We start from the raw sequence: 19,362 nt of genomic DNA on the forward strand, positions 1-19,362 counted from the left end.
AAGGGACCGAACCCTACACCAGAGGCCGATGGCGTAGTTGTAGGGGTAGTACCTAAAATGGCCGCCGTGGTCATGGCGGTCTGGATGCCTCACGAGGACACCCGGACCCTGAAGTCTGTTGCCCAACACGAAGTGTAAAGCTGATTGACCGATGTGGCCCCGGCTCCTTCTTCCTGCATAACATGCCGTAAATCACTGTCGCGGCCTAGGGAGAAGCTTCAAAGTCCTTCGGCGTTCCAACGTGATCTCATCTGCTGGCATCCTCAGCTGCCGCCGCCCGTGCTGATAACTGTAATTACTTGCACTGAGGCATGGGCGGCGGCAAACTTTAAGCAACTCCTCACTAAGCCCAGCTGGAGTGCCGCGTGAAAACCTCCGAACTACACCCTCCCAAAGCATGCTGGCAAATGCATTACATAGTGTCCCTCAGCAAGAGGGCACGTGTGTCGTGTAATTTGTTGGGATTCATTGTTTGTTGCTTCACTGTGCCCCCTGGGCCATGAGTCTTGTGTTTTCATGCAAGAACCATCCCTTTTCGTTTGTGCCATCACGCTTATTTGCAAAAGTCTATGTGCTAAGTGGAATATTTCACCATTTGCTTCAGTATTCTGTCATGTCTAAGTATTAACCCCATGCTCTTTGTCTGGAGAGTGTTGTCTATATGACAAATAATAAGGATATGCTATGCTAGGTACCCTACTGTTATTATCTTGTATGCAGAAGGTTGATTTCAGCTTTTAGGAGGCCAGGTTGGGTGTTCAGGATTAAGAAGATCAGTATAGGAGTATTGACTTGCACAGTAGCTATGGTCATGTATTTGCTGGTTATGTTTTGCCCTTCTTTCCGTTGTCATTCCACCCCCTTTCCCTAACTCCATCTCCCCCCCCATTGGCTGCCACGTGGTTTCCTGTGTTATTCATTATCAGACGCCCGTGCCAACCACGGTGGGAGGGTCGATCTATTCGGCTTCTGTGGTTCTGGAGAGGGGGGTCGAGTCCCCTATCTTCCCTTTGTAAGTTTGACACCTATCAATCCTGTCAGGGTTCCCCACCAGGTAGATCCCACACCAAGATCGATTGCAGCTGTGCCACCACAAAATATTTTTCATAATCCGAGAGGCCCAATCCCCCTTGTCCCCCATCTCTCCGCAATGTTTCCAAGGATAGCCTCCTCCTCCCCGTGTTCCACAGTAATTCCCTGACCTTACCGTCCAACATTTTAAAGAAGACTTTTCTTGCCACATAGGGAATATTTGTAAAGAAATAGAGCTGTCGTGGCAAGATCACCATTTTGCAGAGGGCCACCCTACCCATCAGAGAAAGGAGTAAGACATTCCAGAATTGTATTGAGTCTACAACCCTTGACAGCACCCTTCCTGTATTATGTACGAACGTATCTTCCACCTCATGGAATACCCTTATCCCCAGATATTGGAATGACACTCTCCCATTTAATTCCCAGCTCTGGTAGTTCCTCTCTTGGACTCTCTCTTAGCCCCCCTAACGGGAACACCACTGATTTCCCCGGGTTAATGCGAAAGCCAGACATGAAACAGAAACTTTTCAGTATCTCAAGCAACTCTGGAAGATACGTCTTGGGGTCAGTCACATACAACAGTAAGTCGTCCGCATAAAGGGAAACTATATGCCTTTGACCTACCCCTTCAATCCCTCCCACCCTCATTTCCAGCCACAAAAACGCAGGCAAGGGCTCCAGGGCCAAGGCAAACAAAATCGGGGAGGCCGAGCACCCTGCCGCGTCCCCCTGCCCAGTTCCCATGTTCCAGACACCCAGTTATTGGTCCTCACCATAGCACTCGGCTTCATATATAACAGGGCCAACCATCTACACATGTTATCCCCAAACCCAAATTCCCTCAGCACCCGAAATAGCCATTTCCACTCTAGGGAATCAAATGCCTTCATAGCGTCAAAAGAGGCCATCACCATGTCCTGCTTCTGCGACTTCACTAAGTCCATAATATAGTGGAGGCAGGAGATCTTCCCAGACGTGTTTCTTCCCCCAACAAACCCGCATTGGTCTGGCTGGACCAAGGCCGGCGCTACCCTCGCCAACCTAGCGGCTAAAATCTTCCAAGATTTTCTGATCCACATTCAGTAAGGATATCGGACGATATGCCGCACAGTCCATCGGGTCCTTCCCCTCCAATATTGCAATTATCACCGCCTCTCTCAGCGAATCCGGGAGGCAGCCCTTCTGCAAAGCTTCCTCGCATACCTTCTTCAGCTGTGGTGCCAGGAGATTGGCAAACGTGGAGTAAAACTCCACTGGAAGTCCGTTACCACCCGGCGCTGTACCTTTCTTCACTGCATGGATCGCCCAGCGGATATCGGCCTCCTCGATGGGGGCCTCCAATTCTTCCCGCAACTCCTCCCCCAATTTCTGTAATTGTAGCTGTTCCATGAGGTCCTCCACCTAGACATCCACATACCCTCCCTCACTCACTCACTCGTATACAACTCTTCATAGAAAGCCTTGAAGGCTTCATTAATTTCCCTTTGGGTCCCAACTATCTCCCCCCAGCTTTTCCTGATCTGGGTTATGGCCTGGCTTGGGTTTTCCCTGCTGATCAACCAGGCAAGCAGCTCTCCGTGCAATCTCACATCTCACCTAGTGCTATCAAAGCGCGACAGGTCTGCCAGGGCCTCTCGTGGAGCTCCAACTTCTGCACCAGGGCTTCCCCCACCTCTGCACCCCCGCTGCCTCCCTATCTAATTCGCCACCTGGGCCCTCTGTTCGTTGCAGCGTGTCCAGGAGCCGCTTGCGCATACCTACTGTGATGGATAGACACTTCACTCTTATGGTCGCCTTAAAGGCTTCCCAAAGCAGCCCCCTGGACTCCACCAACCCCTAATTTAACTCAAAGAACCCTGTGATCCCCACCTCTAAGCTCTCCAACAAATGCCCCATCCCCCAATGCCTCTCTCTGCAGTCGCCATAACCGCCATGGGGGACCCTCATTGAACCCAAATACAGTAGCCACCAAAGGGGAGTGGTCTGACAGGGTACGCCCTAAGTAGTTTACCTCCTCAAAATACTGACAGTGCTCCCTCCCCGTTATAATATAGTCCAGGCGTGAGTATGAACCATATACAGCCAAATAAGAGGAGTATCCCTTTTCCTCCCCATGTCTCTCCCTCCATACCTCACCAGATCTAAATCTTTCATAATCCTATGGAGTGACCTTGTCATTCCCTTCTTAGGCAACCTTCTACCCCCGACCCATCCAAATGTTCGTCCAGGTGACAATTGAAATCCCCGCCCCATACCAGCATTTCGCCCCTATGTGCCCCCAACATAAGTAACACCGATGGGAAATATTCCTCATCTACATTTGGGGCATATGAATTAACAGACACAGTGTTTTGCCCTCCCATAAACCCTTCACTAGCACCGTTCTACCGAGCTCGTCTTTCAGCACCGCCTCCACCTTCAGTGGTACCCCTCTCGCAACCCATATAAGCACTCCCCTAGCTTGGGTTGAATAAGTCGTACCAACTACCTGTCCCCCCCCCATAGCTTCCCCAATTTCCCCAGTCCCGCCTTATCCACTTGTGTCTCCTGCACCAAAGCCACCGGTATCCCTTGACTCCTTAGGAATTCCCCCACCCTCCTCCTCTTCTGCTGGTTCCCTAATCCCCGGACATTCCATGTCCCGATTGTCAAACTTCCCACCTACCCATCTGTCTTGTTGATACAGTTCCTCAAGTTACCCCCCTCATTTCTCCCTGCAATTTTCCTCCCAGACTCCTCCCCCCCACCCGCCGTCTGCCTTCCCCAGCCTCTACATACAGACCACTCTCCAACCTTACGCTATGTTTCGTTACAGCCATGGCATTCCTTCTACCTCCTCCCTGACTCTGGTCCCCCCGCTCCCTAGCACCCTTCCCCAACTCGGTGCACCCAACTCTACCCCCTCCCCAACCAGAAACCCTCCTCACAGCCCTCCCCCTGCCTCCCTCCCCAACTGTCCCTTCCCCCTCAAGCTCCACCCCTCCCTCACCCCACAACTGCTTGGCCCACCCCCACCCAAACTCCCCTTCTCCCTTCCTTCCCCATAGACCTCTTGACTAGTCTACCCCCCGCCCCTCCCCTGCGGGCAGTAGTCAACATCACCAGTTCTGGGGGGGTTCAGCTATCCCTCCGATATCCCCCTCCCCTATAGCATACCCCTCACATCCCACCCCACTTCGCCCTCGGACAACTTTTTCCTGAAGAGCTCCACCTGATCCTCACCTCCGTCCCCACCTTCCTCATCCCTCCGTGGCCCAGCGCTCCTCCGCCCTGGCTCCTTCAATCTGGGGATCTGATCCATGCACCCTGGCTTCCAACCAATCCCATATCTCCCATGAGGATGTGAAAAACCACGACCCCCCCCCCCCCCGATAGCGCCTTCAGCTTCGCCGGATAAAACATCATATGTCTTAAATGGAGTTCTCCGAGTACACGCCTTACTGCGTCATATGACCTTCTTTGACGCTGCACGTCCAACGTCAAGTCCGGAAATATCCTCAGCTTCGCTTGCCCAATTTCATAGTGACCTACTCTACGAGCGTCCTGAAGAATGGCATCTCCATCCCGGAAATTCAAGATCTTCGCCACCAGCACCCTTGGCAGGGCACCCGGTGGCGGGGGCCTCCCCGGTACCCTGTGCGCCCTCTCCACAGTGAAGAGCTTGGAGAGGCCCTTAATCTTCAACACCTTCAGAATCAGGTTCTCCCCAAATAGCTCAGGGATAGGGCCTTCCTCCCTTTCCGGGACTCCGACCAGGGGGATGTTACAGCGCCTGGCGCGGCCCTCTGCATCCTCCACTCTTACTTCCCAACATTCAGGTCGCCCCAACCAAACATGCCACTTGATTCTTGAGTTTCTGGATGTCGTCCTCCACCGTACTGACCCTCTGCTCCACCTCTGTGACCCTCTCGCACACTTTGCAGAGGTCTGCTCTCACCAGGGAGACATCCACCCCAACCTCCTTACTGCTCTCCTGAAGAGTAAGTCTAGAGGCCTGTATCGCTTCCATTAGCGAGTCCAGAGTCACTCCGCTCCCCTCCCCTCTGCTCCCCTCCCCTCTCCTCCCCAGTAGCAGGGCCCTCTCCCGCCTGCCGCTCTGGACTGTCCTGCTTACATGTCCTTTCGTTCACTTCTGTATATTTATCCATTTGCTGCTGGTTCTTGGACATATCGAACGGGGATGTGCAACCCCACCTCCCTCAGGTAGTACCGTTTATACCAGGCCGCCTTTCTATTTCCAATGTTCGCCCCAATAACTCCCCACAGTCTACCTTCTTATGTTGCTTGTCTCGCCCACCTTCTGCGTTACCGGATCTGTCCAGTCTCTCCGTGGATGCAGCCGTCCTCGCTACGCCTCCTCTCCTCCACCGCGCAACAATGTCCAAGATCCACCCCCCCCAGATGGGGTCCAGTGACCGGGCCCAGCGAGGCCCCAAGCATCTCAGTCTCTGAATGAGCCCCCAATAAGGAAGAAGCCCACAATGTCCTCCAACTCCCTGCCACCAGGATACTCCATGTCCCCCTTGGCACCACTGTGGCTCCCCAGCAGCCTTCCACAGTTACTTCACAGCCAGTGAGGAGGGGGGACCTTCTACTCCGTATGGCCCACCTCCTGCATCAGGCACCGGCTCCAAATTCAGGCCTTCACTTCACAGGACATCTATCTGTGACACCCCTCAGTGTCCATTAGGCACCAATGCCAAGCCTCACTTGGGCCCTCTGACTGCAGATCACACCTTGCAGGCCCCCCCGCTCAGCGGGCGTCCCCGTGTGACTCGCTCCCAGAGGCACTCCCCTGCAGAGTATTTCACCTACCATGCATACCTCCTCCGCTCACGGGCACTGCTGGCTGCCTTTTCCTGCCCGGAGTTCTGTCCCGCCAGGCCACTTCCATGGATCCACTTTGCATGCGGGGAGGGGGCGGTCCCTCTCTCCCTTACCGCTCTGGGCCTCCTCGCTCATCTGCAGTGCCCTCTCGATGTCGCCGCCATGTTGCGCATCCCCTCGCAGTCTGAATGCTGCAGCACTCGGGACCCGATCGCTCCTTCTCACCGGAGCACGGCCGCCATCTTGGAGAACCTCTTCGTGTCCCGTGTTGGCTCCCTTCTCCATCGGCTTCCCCAGTGTGGCTTTGCTCAAATCTCCTTCCCACTGCAGCGAGCACGCCTCTAGGGCTTCCCCCGTCAATTAGCGGCACTGTGAAGTCCCGACAGCGGATTTCCATCGGATTTTAGCAGGATTTCCTCTGCGGCATCAGAGCTCTACCAGCCTATGTGTGCATCTCACGCCGGCTAGCCACGCCCCAACTGTAGGATGTTCGAACAATGACCACACCCATGGAACCAACAATGCACACATGTCAGCCCACTTCTGGTGCTCCCATCGACCCAACAATGTATGCAATGTTGCTAAACTACACACACACGGCAACAATTTGAAACATACTTGCACCCAGGGCCCATAGTTGTCGGTGCAAGGCCTCCAGCCGTGCATGGAAAGGGCTACAGCCTTACCACATGCAACACAGCATAGCATGCGCTATGTTACAATGTTTATGTCATGTGCAATGCACTCGCCTACTGCAATTCAGCTGCCACCAGTCACCACGGTAAGAGGTTGCGGCACCAGCTATCGCGCCATAATGAAGTCTGCCTGCATTCACCACACATGGTAGTCGCATGTGCAGGGACCGGCGAATTGGTGCAGTATGCACCGATACTGCAGGCACACCATCGTCTTCTTCCACCTAATAATCACACATCTCAGATTAAACACTTCTCTCTCCCCCACCCTTTCCATCCCCTCTTCCCACCACCACATGCCATATGTTAGGTTTGTCAGTCCCTTTCAGCGCTGCACTGTCCTCCAATACACCATGGCGGCGTTTCCCAGAAACGTGAACGCACAGCATGCTTTACTCCAGCCAACCACCGGCCCCCGTCCAAAGTTCACCAACAGCACGTCGTACTGCAAGGCAATGACACTTCTGTCTGCGGAACGAACAGGGAAATTGGTCTGCGCATCTAGATAGCACTAATTCTTTGAGACATACATTTCAGTTCTTTGCAACAAAAGTACTGGTCGGATTTCCACCAAACACACAAAAGCACGCTTTCTAAACCAAGCCCCCGCTACGTCCGCAAATTTGGTGCAAATCCATCCAGCCTTTTGGACTGTAGCCGTAGCTGTGCACAAAGTTGTTGCCGAGTCTATGGAAAAATATAATAATTTTGGGACCCCACCCTATAACTTTACCCACCTGCACAAAACCTCACCAAACTTGTATGGAAAGAAGCATTGTATCAAATCGCCTTGGTTAATACTGAGTTTTAACTGTTAAATGAGTCAATTTCTGTTTTTTATGCCCGTTTTTACTAATGGTCTTCTTTTAACTTCTGTATTAGTCTGTGGTATGAAATCATAATATGGTATATTGCCCGTCTGTTTTCACTGTATATGTTAAAATTGCTGTTTATTTCTGTGAAAGGTTTGTTTTATAACCATATGCATGAATAATAATTTAAAAAAAAGAAAAAAATATATGCAACTGCTAGGCAACAAGACAGCAGACAACACCAGGAAGACAGATCTTAAACAGACCAATGATCTGGTAGAGAAAACAGATTTCAATATCAAACAAACCATTAACTTTTGCACCCATCCTTTCTCTTATTAACTTTTAAGGTTTTACATTCATCAAAAACGTTTCCTGTAATACAGTCTTTATAAAAGAGGAGCTGTCACTCGCAATAAAGAGCAGCAAAACAGAGAAAGTAGAGAGGTAATTGACAATCTTGCTTTTGTGTTCCTCACGGTTGGAGATTAAGATATCTAATACACTCTTGTTCTATTATTTACAGAATAACTGATATTGGCAACTACAAAAAATGTTAAAAAAAATGTATATACCCTCCTGAAGAACCAATGTGAGAAATGGGGAAACACGTGTCGGGTGTGAAACAGCAAACCAATATAAAAGCATAAGAATAAAGTACAAATTGGAGCGTAATAAATACAGTACTTGTGATTTATTTTCTACTCGTGTGCTCTTTACCTGTGCGTTCAAAGTCTTTTCGAATGGCTTCATGATCATGCCAGTCTTTTTGACGTGGTACATCCCCTTCAAAAAAGAATTCCTTCCTCTGCCTCATTAGTAAATCCTGTAAAGACACATTAAATAGAGTAAAATCAGAGAGAGAGAGAGAGAGAGAGAGAGAGAGAGAGAGAGAGAGAGAGAGAGAGAGAGAGAGAGAGAGAGAGAGAGAGAGTGTGTGTGTGTGTGTGTGTGTGTGTGTGTGTTTTTAAACGCACAAACAAAATATCTGCACATTTGAAGCTAGCTTGGGCTTTATCAAAAATCCAAAGATGTAGGCAGAACACAGGGTTCTAAATGAAATTGGACAATTACAAAAACCTTTCAAATAAAGGCTATGACAACCACCATGTGGAGTACGTGAACGGAGTATTCTTTGCGTAAAGCAGTCCTTCACAACACTTGTATCTCCTTTGGAGATGTGGACAAGTAATAAATCAAAGAAATAGAGACGCATGCTTTTTGCACAGAATTGCAATAGTTATAAAGCAAAACATTTCAGTCTGGGACTTCCAGGTGCACTTTAGTCCTAATTTGTAGGAGCCCAGCTAGCCCAAGAATGAAAACCAGGGCTCTGCCAATGAATCTCCAACCACCATCCTAACATCAAGCACGGCTGTTTCAGTACCTGGAAACAACTCGGACAATCATAATCTGCATAATAGATGCCACTTTATATGTGCCCACAAATCATTTGTAGGGTCCCATTCTTCTTACTGACTGAACATCACCGTCACCGAAATCTAGACATTTATATTTTCATGTGGGCCTATAGAGCGCAAACCAGGCAAAGTGGCAACAGAACTGTACAATCCTGATTGAGGATTTCTATAAAAGGCGTAAGCCTGACCCAGAGGGCAACACTTTACGGCAGTGGGTCTGGAAGTCCTGGCCTTTAATGGTGGTTTTTCCACTTGGAGGAGGAGCCGAGGGTCCTAGTTGTTACCTAGATATTCCCTGAGGAGCAGGGTCTTAAGGCCCTTCCTGAACTGAAAAGGCATTGGTGCTGTATTAATTGCAACTGGAAGAGTGTTCCAATAGGATCATACGCAGCAAGAAAATGCTGGTTTCCCGTTTTTTTTGTTATGCAGCATTTTTTTGTCACACGCCTTATAATGGTCTAACTCCTGATGGTGTGCAAGCCACCAAAGTGGGTCAGTGTGGTGCGGTAGGCAGGAGTCCAGGCGATACTTCCCTCGAATGTGATACAAGCTATCGTGAGAAGTATCCTGGCTGGGAGATGCAACAGGTGCAGTTTATTTAGGACAGGGGTGATATGGCTTCATTTCTTTTGACAATGTGATCAGATGTACAGCTGCATAAAAAGGTGTATATTGAGCTGCCTCCTAAGCTACTCTGGCTCATAGGACAGGGATAGCCAGGTAGCATGCAAGTGCATTGGCAGTTTGAAGGGCTAAAATATCCAGAGGTGAAATCTTTCATCCGCAGTGACCAGTGGCAACAATGTAATGGCCCTGGCAATCTGGCACTGGACTATGGCCTCTGTCTGAGAAACAGAGTTTCAGCACACAGAGCACTGCAAAGCACACATTCATTTTCAAAAATGGATCAGCAGAATTTGCTAATTAAAATATTCTTTATCAGGAAACTTATTTGATTAGCAATGTTTTACTAATATTTTTAAATTTTACCAAAAGTTATTTGTACCAAAGACATAAAATGATCAACAATACAGCATTTTTGTATGCTGCTGAAGAGATTAGTGGAATGAGAGTCTGTAAAATGTAAAGGTTAGCTGCATGGATGGACACAAATAAATGAATATGAATAAAAAGCCTCTTAAAACAGTTTTCAGGACATGGCTCTGCGCAGCTGGGTGCAGTCGGTGTTGAACAGGTGAGTGTCCCGCATTTTATATGCTTGACCCATCCTTTGCTGTGTAAGAAAAGCTTCAGAAGTTTAATAAATCAAAAAGTTCACAAGACCACCTGTGAAGCTAGGGAGGTGAGCCTGCTCCGCAACACCCTCCCTAGGAGGCAAGGGGGACCTCACCGGGATAGATTCTCCTTTGGGAAAAGGACTCCCATTGCTATGTGGAACTCCCCAAGCCTTCCCCGTGGTGGCATTTATGGGATCACCCAATATGAATAACTGTATAAAACTCATACTTGACAAAGGAACATACATATTGTATTCATATAGCGCCTTAATCCAAAGCGCTTTACAGTTTAACAAGAATACATCAAACATTGAACAGTAGAAGCAATAACTATATCCATGAATCAAATAAAAAAACAGTATGTAGAACAATTTGCATATGAGAAGGAGGAGGAGGAGGATGAGGGGGAAGGATGGATGAGGGAGAGAGAATAGGGAGTAAAGTGAGTAGTAGGAAGAGAGGTCATATGAAAGAAGGGGGAAGATGAATAGAACTATGACGGGGTACTAGAGAGAGAGAGAAAGGGTAAAAAGGGGGAATAGGGTGTCAGGGAGAGGAATGAACGAGTGATTTCAAGGAGGAACGGAAAGAGGAATAGGTAGGGACGGAGCAGATAGAAAGAGGCAGGGAGTTCCAGTGTAAAGGGGCAAGGAGCTGAAAGGAGCGGAACCGAGAAGAGGCACAAGGGGGTGGGAGTACAGAAAGTAAGAAGAGATCAGCTGAGCGAAGGGAGCGAGAGGGGGTGTGGAATGAGAGAAGAGAGAAGAGATATGGAGGGGCAAGGCCATGAAGAGGTTTAATGACAAGACAAAGGAAGTGAAATTTAAGTTGGGTGTGGAAAGGAAGCCAGCCTAGGATAGATAGTGAGTCGGAGATGGAGTCAAGGGGAGTGAGGGTACGGATAGCGGAGTGGTAAACGGATTTGAGGGGGGCCAGGTGGGAGGCGGGAAGACCAAGGAAGAGGGAAGAACAAAAGAAGAGGCGAGAAAAGATAAGGGAGTAGATTTAAAGTTTGGTAGCATGGAAGGTGAGAGAGGAACGGACTTTATGGATATTAAAGAGGTGGTAGCGACATGTGCGAGAAGTAAGGGAGATTTGATGGGCAAAAGAGAGGGAACGGTCGAAGCAAATGCCTAGATTACGAGCATGGGTGGAAATAGGACGGTTAGAAGGGGGAAAATGAATAGAAGGAGAGTAAGTGGGGGAAGAAAGTGTGTTAGAGGGAAAGAATAATACTTCAGTTTTATCACTGTTAAGAGAGAGATAGTGAGATGACATCCAGTTTTTAATGGCGGTAAGACAGGAATAGAGATTTAGATGCATGTCAGAGGTGAAGGAAGAAAAGGAGAGAAATAGCTGGGTGTCATCAGCGTAGAAATGGTGAGAGATCCCGAAGGAAGAGATGATAGGGGCGAGGAGTGAAGTGTAAAGAGAGAATAAGAAGGGACCGAGGACAGAGCCTTGGGGAACGCCAGTCCAGAGGGAAGGTAGGGGAGGTTCGACCACCCCAAGAGACAGCAAAAGAACGGCGGGAGAGGTAAGAGGAGAGCCAGTTAAGGACAGAGCCTTTGAATCCAAAGGAGGAAAGAGTATTGAGAAGTAAGGGGTGATCGACAGTATCGAAGGCAGCAAAGAGGTCAAGGAGACAGAGGATTGAAGATTGCTTAGAGTAGCGAGCGGTGATGATGGAGTTAAGGACATAGGTGAGAGCGGTCTCAGTTGAATGTTTGGGGTGGAAGCCAGATTGAGAAGGGGGAAGGAGAGAGAGGTTAGTGACAAAGTAAAGGTTGAGAGCTTAGAGTAGACTAAGCGTTCGAGTATTTTAGAGAGAAAAGGTAGAAGTGAGATTGGATGAAAGTTGGAAGCAAGAAGGGGATTAGCAGAAGGTTTCTTCAGGGTAGGGATAATAGTGGCGTGCTTGAAGGGAGTAGGGAAGGAAGCCGAGAAGAGACCGTTATTGAAGAAGGTTAGATAAGGAATGAGAGAGTGGTAGACTTTAGGAATAAGAATGGTTGGGATGGGATCAGAAGGGGCACCAGTAGGGTGGGATTTAGTTAGGAGGAGGGAGACGTCAGAGGGAGTGATTGGAGAAAATTCAGACATGCAAGCAGAGGGGGAGTGGAAGGAAGGAGGGTGAGGGGAGAAGAAGAGTTATTTTGGCGAAGAGTAAGAATTTTAGCAGAGAAGAATTCAGCAAAGTCAGAAGGAGAGAGAGGAGAAGTAGAAGAGGATTCAGGGACAGGAGGGGAGAGTAGGTGAGCGAGTGAAAGATACGATGAGGGTGAGAAGCTTTTGAGTGAAGGAGGTTAGAAAAGTAGGAGTGTTTAGCAGAGTTAAGGCAGGAATCAGAGAGTGATAATAGAAGTAGGAGGTTTAGTGGGAATGAGTGGGGGATTCGAGCCAACGTCGCTCTAGTTGACGGAGGAGACGACGCATGGACAAGAGGTGAGGGGAGAGCCAGGGTTGGGAAGGCTTACGGGTAGGACGGAAAGGGAGGGGGTAGAGTTGATCGAGACTAGAGATGGATGAAGACAGAGGATAGGGCAAGATCAGGTGGGAGAGTGGAGAAATCAGAGGTGGACGAGAGGAAGAGCAGGTTTCAAGGTAAAGAGAGGGGTTAAAGTTCTGGAGGTCACGTCGAGTAAAAGAATTGGAGGGTAAGGGAATGGGAGGTGAAGAGCAGGGAGAAGGTGAGAAGAGCATGATCATATAGATGGGTAGCGAGGAAACAGGGGAGGAGGAGTAGGGTGAATTAAAAATGATATCAAGGGTGGAGCCAGAAGAGTGAGTGGGAGCGGAGGAAAGAGAAGGTAGGAGTCGAGGATAGAGAGAAGAGGTGACAGTTGAGAGGGAGTGGGAAGGTGAATGCTGAATTCACCGAGTAGTACAGTGAGGGAGTGGGGCAGATAAGAGAGGAGGTGGTCAAGGTCGTCATAGAAGGAGGAAAGGGGACCAGGAGGTCTATAGATAATTAGGAAGGAGATGGGATGAGGGGAGGTAAAGGATTTAAATAAGTATTAAAAGAAGGGAAGGTAGGAAGGGACAATGAGGAGGTAGAAGAAAGGTATTTAGGGTGGAAGAGGAGACCAACGCCTCTGCCACGACCAGTGGGATGAGAGATATGAGAAAAAGAAGAGGAAGGGGTTGTAAGAGAGGCAGGGACAGTAGAGTTGTGAGGTGGGATCCAAGTTTCGGGCAGACAGAGGAAGTGAAGGTTGATATGGAAGAGCATATCTAAAATAGGTGCAATCTTATTGCAAAGAGATCTGGCATTCCAAAGGGCAATGTTGATTAGGCTGGAGGGTTGGAGTGGGGGGTAGATGAGGTTACGACGATATGGAAGCATATTGGTGAAGACAAGAAAGAGAAGCTGTCTCTTTAAAGAGAGACCTACATTAAACTAGGATGAAGAAACTAGAAGAGGACACACCGAGCTGTGGAGAAGCTGAGAGGGATGTACGCATGTATGGGAAGCCCCCGAACAGCATAACATCTGAGAGAGGCAGTCTGGATGTAAGAGCGAGACAAGAGGTGCAGCGTCTAAGCAAACGAGAAGCCAAGGCCATGGGACCTCAAGTCCCGGTGGTGGCGTGAACACGACTGCTTTGTGGTGGGCAGTGCACCAGTTTAACAATGCCGAAATCACTCACCTGATGAATCAGCAGGACAGCTGGTTACACAAACTGATACATGACCCCAGAGAGGGAGCAGACTGAGCAAGACACCAAAAGAGGCAAGAAGCAAGAGAACAGGAATGAAGCAAGAAGACCCAAGCAGTCACTGGCCACAGCGACCCTACAGATACCAAGGCAACAGGAAGAACTAGAGAACCAAGACGCCGCTGAGAAATTGTTACACATCAGGAGAAACTCGTCCCAGTGAAATTGACGAGACGTGGAATAAAAAGTCAATGACATGGAGCTATAATACCCCCGGAGAAAGAGAAGCTTGTGTAAGCTTGAAGAAGAGATCATTCAGACTACGGCAGAAGTACCCTGGAAAGAGGGGAACCCCTCTTATAGGTTAAGAAGTGAAGAGTGCAACAAAGATGAGAAAGAATATTCCAAATGCGAGAAAGAGAAATTAAGCCTTAAAGAGAAAAACAAGTTACTTACCAACTGGTAACGTCCTTTCGATTGGATGTTCCTCCAACGTATTCCACATCTTTGAAATGTAATGTCCACAGCTGTTTACTTTGAAGCTTTTTCGGCAGAGGGCGTCCTGCGTCGATGGTGTTGGGTCGATGTCCCTCGAAGGCCTCCATCGAGGGCGACATCACCGGATGTTATAAATAGGACGCACAGCACCCGTTGCCTCAGTTTATGTTTTTCCCCCCCATAACGTGTGGCACCAATCCAATGCCTGCTTGACTGCACATAGCCTTTCGGAAACGTAAGCTGCAATTGCATAGGAAATTCTCCAGAGGGGCAGGCTGGGTGGGCGATGTGGAATACGTTGGAGGAACATCCAATCGAAAGAACGCTAGCAGTTGGTAAGTAACTTGTTCTTCGAATGGATTGTGTCCTTCGACGTATTCCACATCTTTGACAGACTCCCAAAGCAGTACCAGAAAATGGAAGAGGGAAAAGAATTTAGAGTACCCAATCAGATAGAGGAATAAAGAACTGCCTTACCAAAGGCCATATCTGGACCATGGCTCGTATACAGGGAATAATGTTTAACAAAGGTGTGGACAGAAGCCCAAGAGACTGCATCACAAATATTCCTAATAGGAACTACTAGTTGTAGGGCTGTGGAAGTAGCCACGCCCCTAGTGGAATGAGCACACAGCCCTTCAGGAGGGTCCTTACCCGCCAATCGGTAACATTCAGTAATGTGAGGATAATCCACCTGGACAAGGTCTGTTTGCTAACATCCTGGCCCAATCGGTGTCCAGCATATCCCACAAAGAGTTGATCGTCCACTCTAACCCTGGACATCCTAGAAAAATAAAAGCTCAGAGCCCTCCTAGGATCCAACCTATGGAGTCGCTCCTCTTCCTTACCAGGATGAGGAGGATAGAAAGAAGGAAGGCCCACTTTCTGGCTTAAATGGAATTCAGATACTACCTTAGGTAGAAAGGAAGGACATACCCGTAGTACAACCCTGTCCTTATGGAACACAGTAAAGGTCAGCTTAGAGGAAAGTGGCTGCAATTCACTCACTCTGCGAGCGGAAGTAACCGCAACCAAGAACACGGTCTTGAAGGATAATAATCTCAAACAAACAACAATCGATGAAGAGACCTTGTGGTTTCGGCTGATCGCAGGAGATTCGCCAAGATGGGCTAGGGCAACAGCTAAATTCTTGGAGGCAGTGTTAAAGAAAATCAACCCTCCAGACGGCAGCGACCATGGAATGTAGCACAAGAGAACTATAGCCGGGGCAAAGCCCGGTATGGACTTGCATGATCCACCAGAAGTGGTGTCCCAAGTATAAAATATAAAGCATAAGTGAAGCTTCTTTTGTTAAAACCAATGGGTTAAAACAAAAAAAAAAAAAAAATAATAATCTCAAAAGGACAAGAGTGCAAAGGTTCAAACGGAGCACCAATTCGAAATGTCAAGACCAAATTCAAATCCCAAACCGGCACCTGGGAATGGGATGGCGGAAACACATTAGTCAGTCCTTTAAGAAATTGAGAAATCAAAGGAATCTTAAAGAAAGAGCATTCTTCAGATGAGAGCTTGAATATAGACCGCGCCGCCAGGTAACCTTTAAATGGTACCTACTTGAAGGCCCCTGTGGGCCAAAGAAAGTAATAAAGACAAAACCATAGGAATGGAACATTGAAAAGGATCAACATTTTTTCCTCTGCACCAGTCGCAAAACTTACGGCAACGGTACAGGGATTTTGTTGTCGGCCTCCTGGCCGAAAGCAACACCTCCATCACATCATCCGGGAGGTCCCAATCCTTATATCTCAGCCTTTCAGATACGAAGCGTGAAGGTTGAGAGTTCTGACCGCTGGATGGAGAACTTGATCCCCCCCCCCTCTCGTGAGAGCAGATCCTCTCGGTAGGGAAGATGGCATGGAGGGCAGATTGACATTTCTAGAAGGTCTGGGTACCACGCTCTCCTGGCCCAATCCGGAGCAACGAGGATCATGTGGGAACCGAACCTCCGTAACCTCCCAAACACTTGAGGATTCACGGGGACTGGAGGAAACTCCTACAGCAGTGGGAATGACCAATCTACTACGAATGCGTCTCCTAAGGCTCTTCTCAGAGGAAATCCCCTTGAGCAGAACCTCTCGCACTTCCGGTTGGCCCTGGTGGCGAAGAGGTCCACTTGTGGGGTTCCATAAAGTGGGGGGGGGATCTCCAGAAGGACTTCCTGAGCCAACTCCCACTCATGAGAGATCGTGCTCTGCCTGCTCAGATCATCTGCTGCCGCATTTACGTCTCCGGCCAGATGAACTGCCGAGATCGAAATTCCCTGCTGGATGGCCCAGAACCAGAGCTGCATTGCCTCTCTGCACAACGGGAGTGACCCTACCTCCCTTTTTTGTTGAGGTAATGCATGGCCACTGTGTTGTCCGTCATGATCAGGACACTCTCCCCCCGCACAGAAGGCAGAAAAGCCTTCAAGGCTACCTGATGGCCCTCAGCTCTAGCAGATTGATGTGGAGTTTGGACTCCGACAGAGACCGACGGCTGGCGGTCAAGTCGTTGACATGAGCGCCCCATCCTGTGAGGGAAGCATCCGTCACTACAGTCTCCTCCGGCTACAGTTGCCAAAACGGCTCCCCCTTCATCAGGGTCCCTTCGTTGGCCCACCACAGAAGATCCTGGCAGACCGAGAGTGGAACCTGATCGGGATCCAACATCTTGCCTGAGAACTGCAACCACTGCATCTTGAGGTCCGATTGCAGGGATCTCATCCACAGCCTGGCCTCTGGCACCAGAAAAATGCAGGATGCCATGAGGCCAAGCAACCTTAAGAATTTGAAAGCCGGGAGACTCTGGGCATGTTGAAACTTGTCCACCATCTGCACAATGCGATGAGCCCTCACCTTGGGAGGCGAACACTTCCCTCAAGGACGTGTCCAACACAGCCCCAATGTACTGGAGCTGTTCAGGTGTCAGATGCGACTTCTTGAAATTGAGGGAGAAGCCCAGCTTGTGGAGGGAGCGGCAGGTGAGACTTAGGTGATCCAATCCTTACTCGGGAGAACGGGCACGGATCAGCCAGTCGTCCAGGTAGGGGTAGACATGAATCCCCCCCTCGCCGGAGATACACTGCCACCATCACAGGGTGGCGGTCAATCCGAAGGGCAGCACCCGAAACTGAAAGTGTGAGACGCCAGCCCCAAGCATCAGGTACTCTGTGCTTGGGATGAATCAGCGCATGAAAGTAAGCATCCTGTAGGTCCAAAGACAACCAATCTTGAAGTTGAAGGGCCTGGAGGACTTGAGAAAGAGTTACCATTTTGAACTTGTCCTTCCTGATAAGTTTGTTCAACCAACGCAAGTCCAGGATGGGTCTCAATCCCCCGTCTTTCTTTGGAATCAAAGAATAAGGGAATACCATCCCTTGTTCCTCTCCGCTACACGCACAAGTTCTATAGCACCTTTCTCTAGCAGGGTCAAGATTTCCTGCACAAGGTGCGGATCCAGAAGCTTCAAAGAGAGTTTCCCCGGTGGATTGTAGTGAGGCCAATGAAGGAAGGGAAGACAGTAGGCATGGGCTATGGTATCCAACACCCACGCATCCGAAGTAATGGCTCGCCACTCTTCGAGATGCTGAGACAGTCTGCCACCAACCGGCGAACCATGGGACATGGCCTCATGACCGTTTTGGAGCAGCTGCGGCAGCGCCTGAAGGCAATGAGGCAGCTGCCTGAACGGCTTTGGTACCTATTTCCACGACCACCACAGGTACTTTTCCGCATACCGCTTTGACTGGCGGCTCCTCTCATTCTGCCAAAGGAGGAGTAGTAACGAAAATAACCTCCTCTCCACTGCTGTCCCTTAGGACGAAAAGGTTGACGCACAGCTGAGCTTAAAGATTTTGCTGCAGCTTTTGAGGTCTGCAACCTCTCAAGGCTCTCATCAGCCTTGCTGCCAAACAAATGGGTGCCACCAAAGGGCATGTTCAAAAGACGGGCTTGCACATCTGAGGCAAAACCAGACTTCCGCAACCACGCAAACCTGCGTATAACGGTGCTTGCAGCCATGGACCGGCTCACACTGTTGGCCGTGTCCAAACCCGACTCAAGGGATTCACACATGGCATCCTTGCCATCTTGTACGAGAGCAAGGAACCCATCCCTTTCTTCCCCTTCGGGAATATGCTCAGCCGCAAGAGAAACACAATTCCACAGAGTGCGTGAAAATCTTGCCAAGGCACAAGTGAAGTTGGAGGATTTCAACGCCATACTCTCGGCAGAAAACACCTTACGTGCCCAACCGTCGAAGCGTTTGTCGTCCCTATCCGGAGGGATGGTAGGGTACGCCGCCTGCCTTGAGTTGGCCGTACCCGCCTAAACCACCAAACTCTCAGGAGTGGGGTGAGAAGATAAGTAGCTGGGGTCGCTACCGCAAGGGCGGTATTTCTTGGTCAACGATTTGTTAAACGCCGGAAGAGATTCCGGTGACTGCCAAGCAGCCGCCACCCTTTTCTGTAAAGTGAGGTGAAAAGGTAACACCGGGTCAGAGGACAGACCTTGATCTAAAATGTCCGTTAGATCATCTTGCACAAAAAAGGAGTGGACCAGCCCAGATACTCTATGACCCTAGCGATGAGTCTCCTGTAGGACGACTCCGCATTAGCCCCAGGCTCAAGCTCAGGCTTTCCAAATTCCACTTCCGCAGAAGTGTCCAAATCACTGGCGTCAACTCTTCCAAATGACTGTCTCCAGAAAAGACAGAAGCCTCATCAGGCTCAATAGGGTCCACATCAAAGTCTGATCTTTCCTCCTCCTCATAAATGTCATCCAGAGAGAGGTAAAAACCCTGCTTCAGGACAGAAGAGTGTCTGGTGTCCACCACTGGCCTCACAGACTTGGAAGTAGCCTTCCTTGGAGGATCCACAACGGCAGGGATCTCCAAGGCTATATTTTGGCCAAAAAGCCCTGAAGTCATTGAGAGCACCAATGGCTTTGGTGTCGAGGGCGTAGACAAGGGCGCCAAATGCGGTGAGGGCTGATACGAAGACACTGCTTCGATGTCCGTATCCGACGGACACAGTGCCGACGGAGTTGAGGCCGACTTCGAGCCCTTAGCAAGATACTGCAGTCTCGCTGGGGATGAGGGCCGAGATCTGGAAGCACGTCTCTTGCGACCATCCTGAGCACTGTCCGAACGGGACCTCGAAGGTTCTCATTGAGGAT

At 49.5% G+C, this 19,362-nt stretch overlaps 1 protein-coding gene across 1 annotated transcript in view; it reads right to left on the reverse strand.

Annotated features, from left to right (window-relative positions):
* Positions 1-19,362, reverse strand: part of GALNT10 (polypeptide N-acetylgalactosaminyltransferase 10) — a 1,380,999-nt gene that overhangs the window by 1,027,848 nt on the left and 333,789 nt on the right. Inside the window, exon 2 of the mRNA XM_069653980.1 lies at positions 8,090-8,195. Within this exon, the coding sequence (XP_069510081.1) occupies positions 8,090-8,195 (106 nt within the window). The remainder of the gene's footprint in view (positions 1-8,089; positions 8,196-19,362) is intronic.

Source organism: Ambystoma mexicanum, chromosome 3q (assembly GCF_040938575.1).
Source record: "Ambystoma mexicanum isolate Mex_15411 chromosome 3q, UKY_AmexF1_1, whole genome shotgun sequence".
NCBI lineage: Eukaryota > Metazoa > Chordata > Amphibia > Caudata > Ambystomatidae > Ambystoma > Ambystoma mexicanum.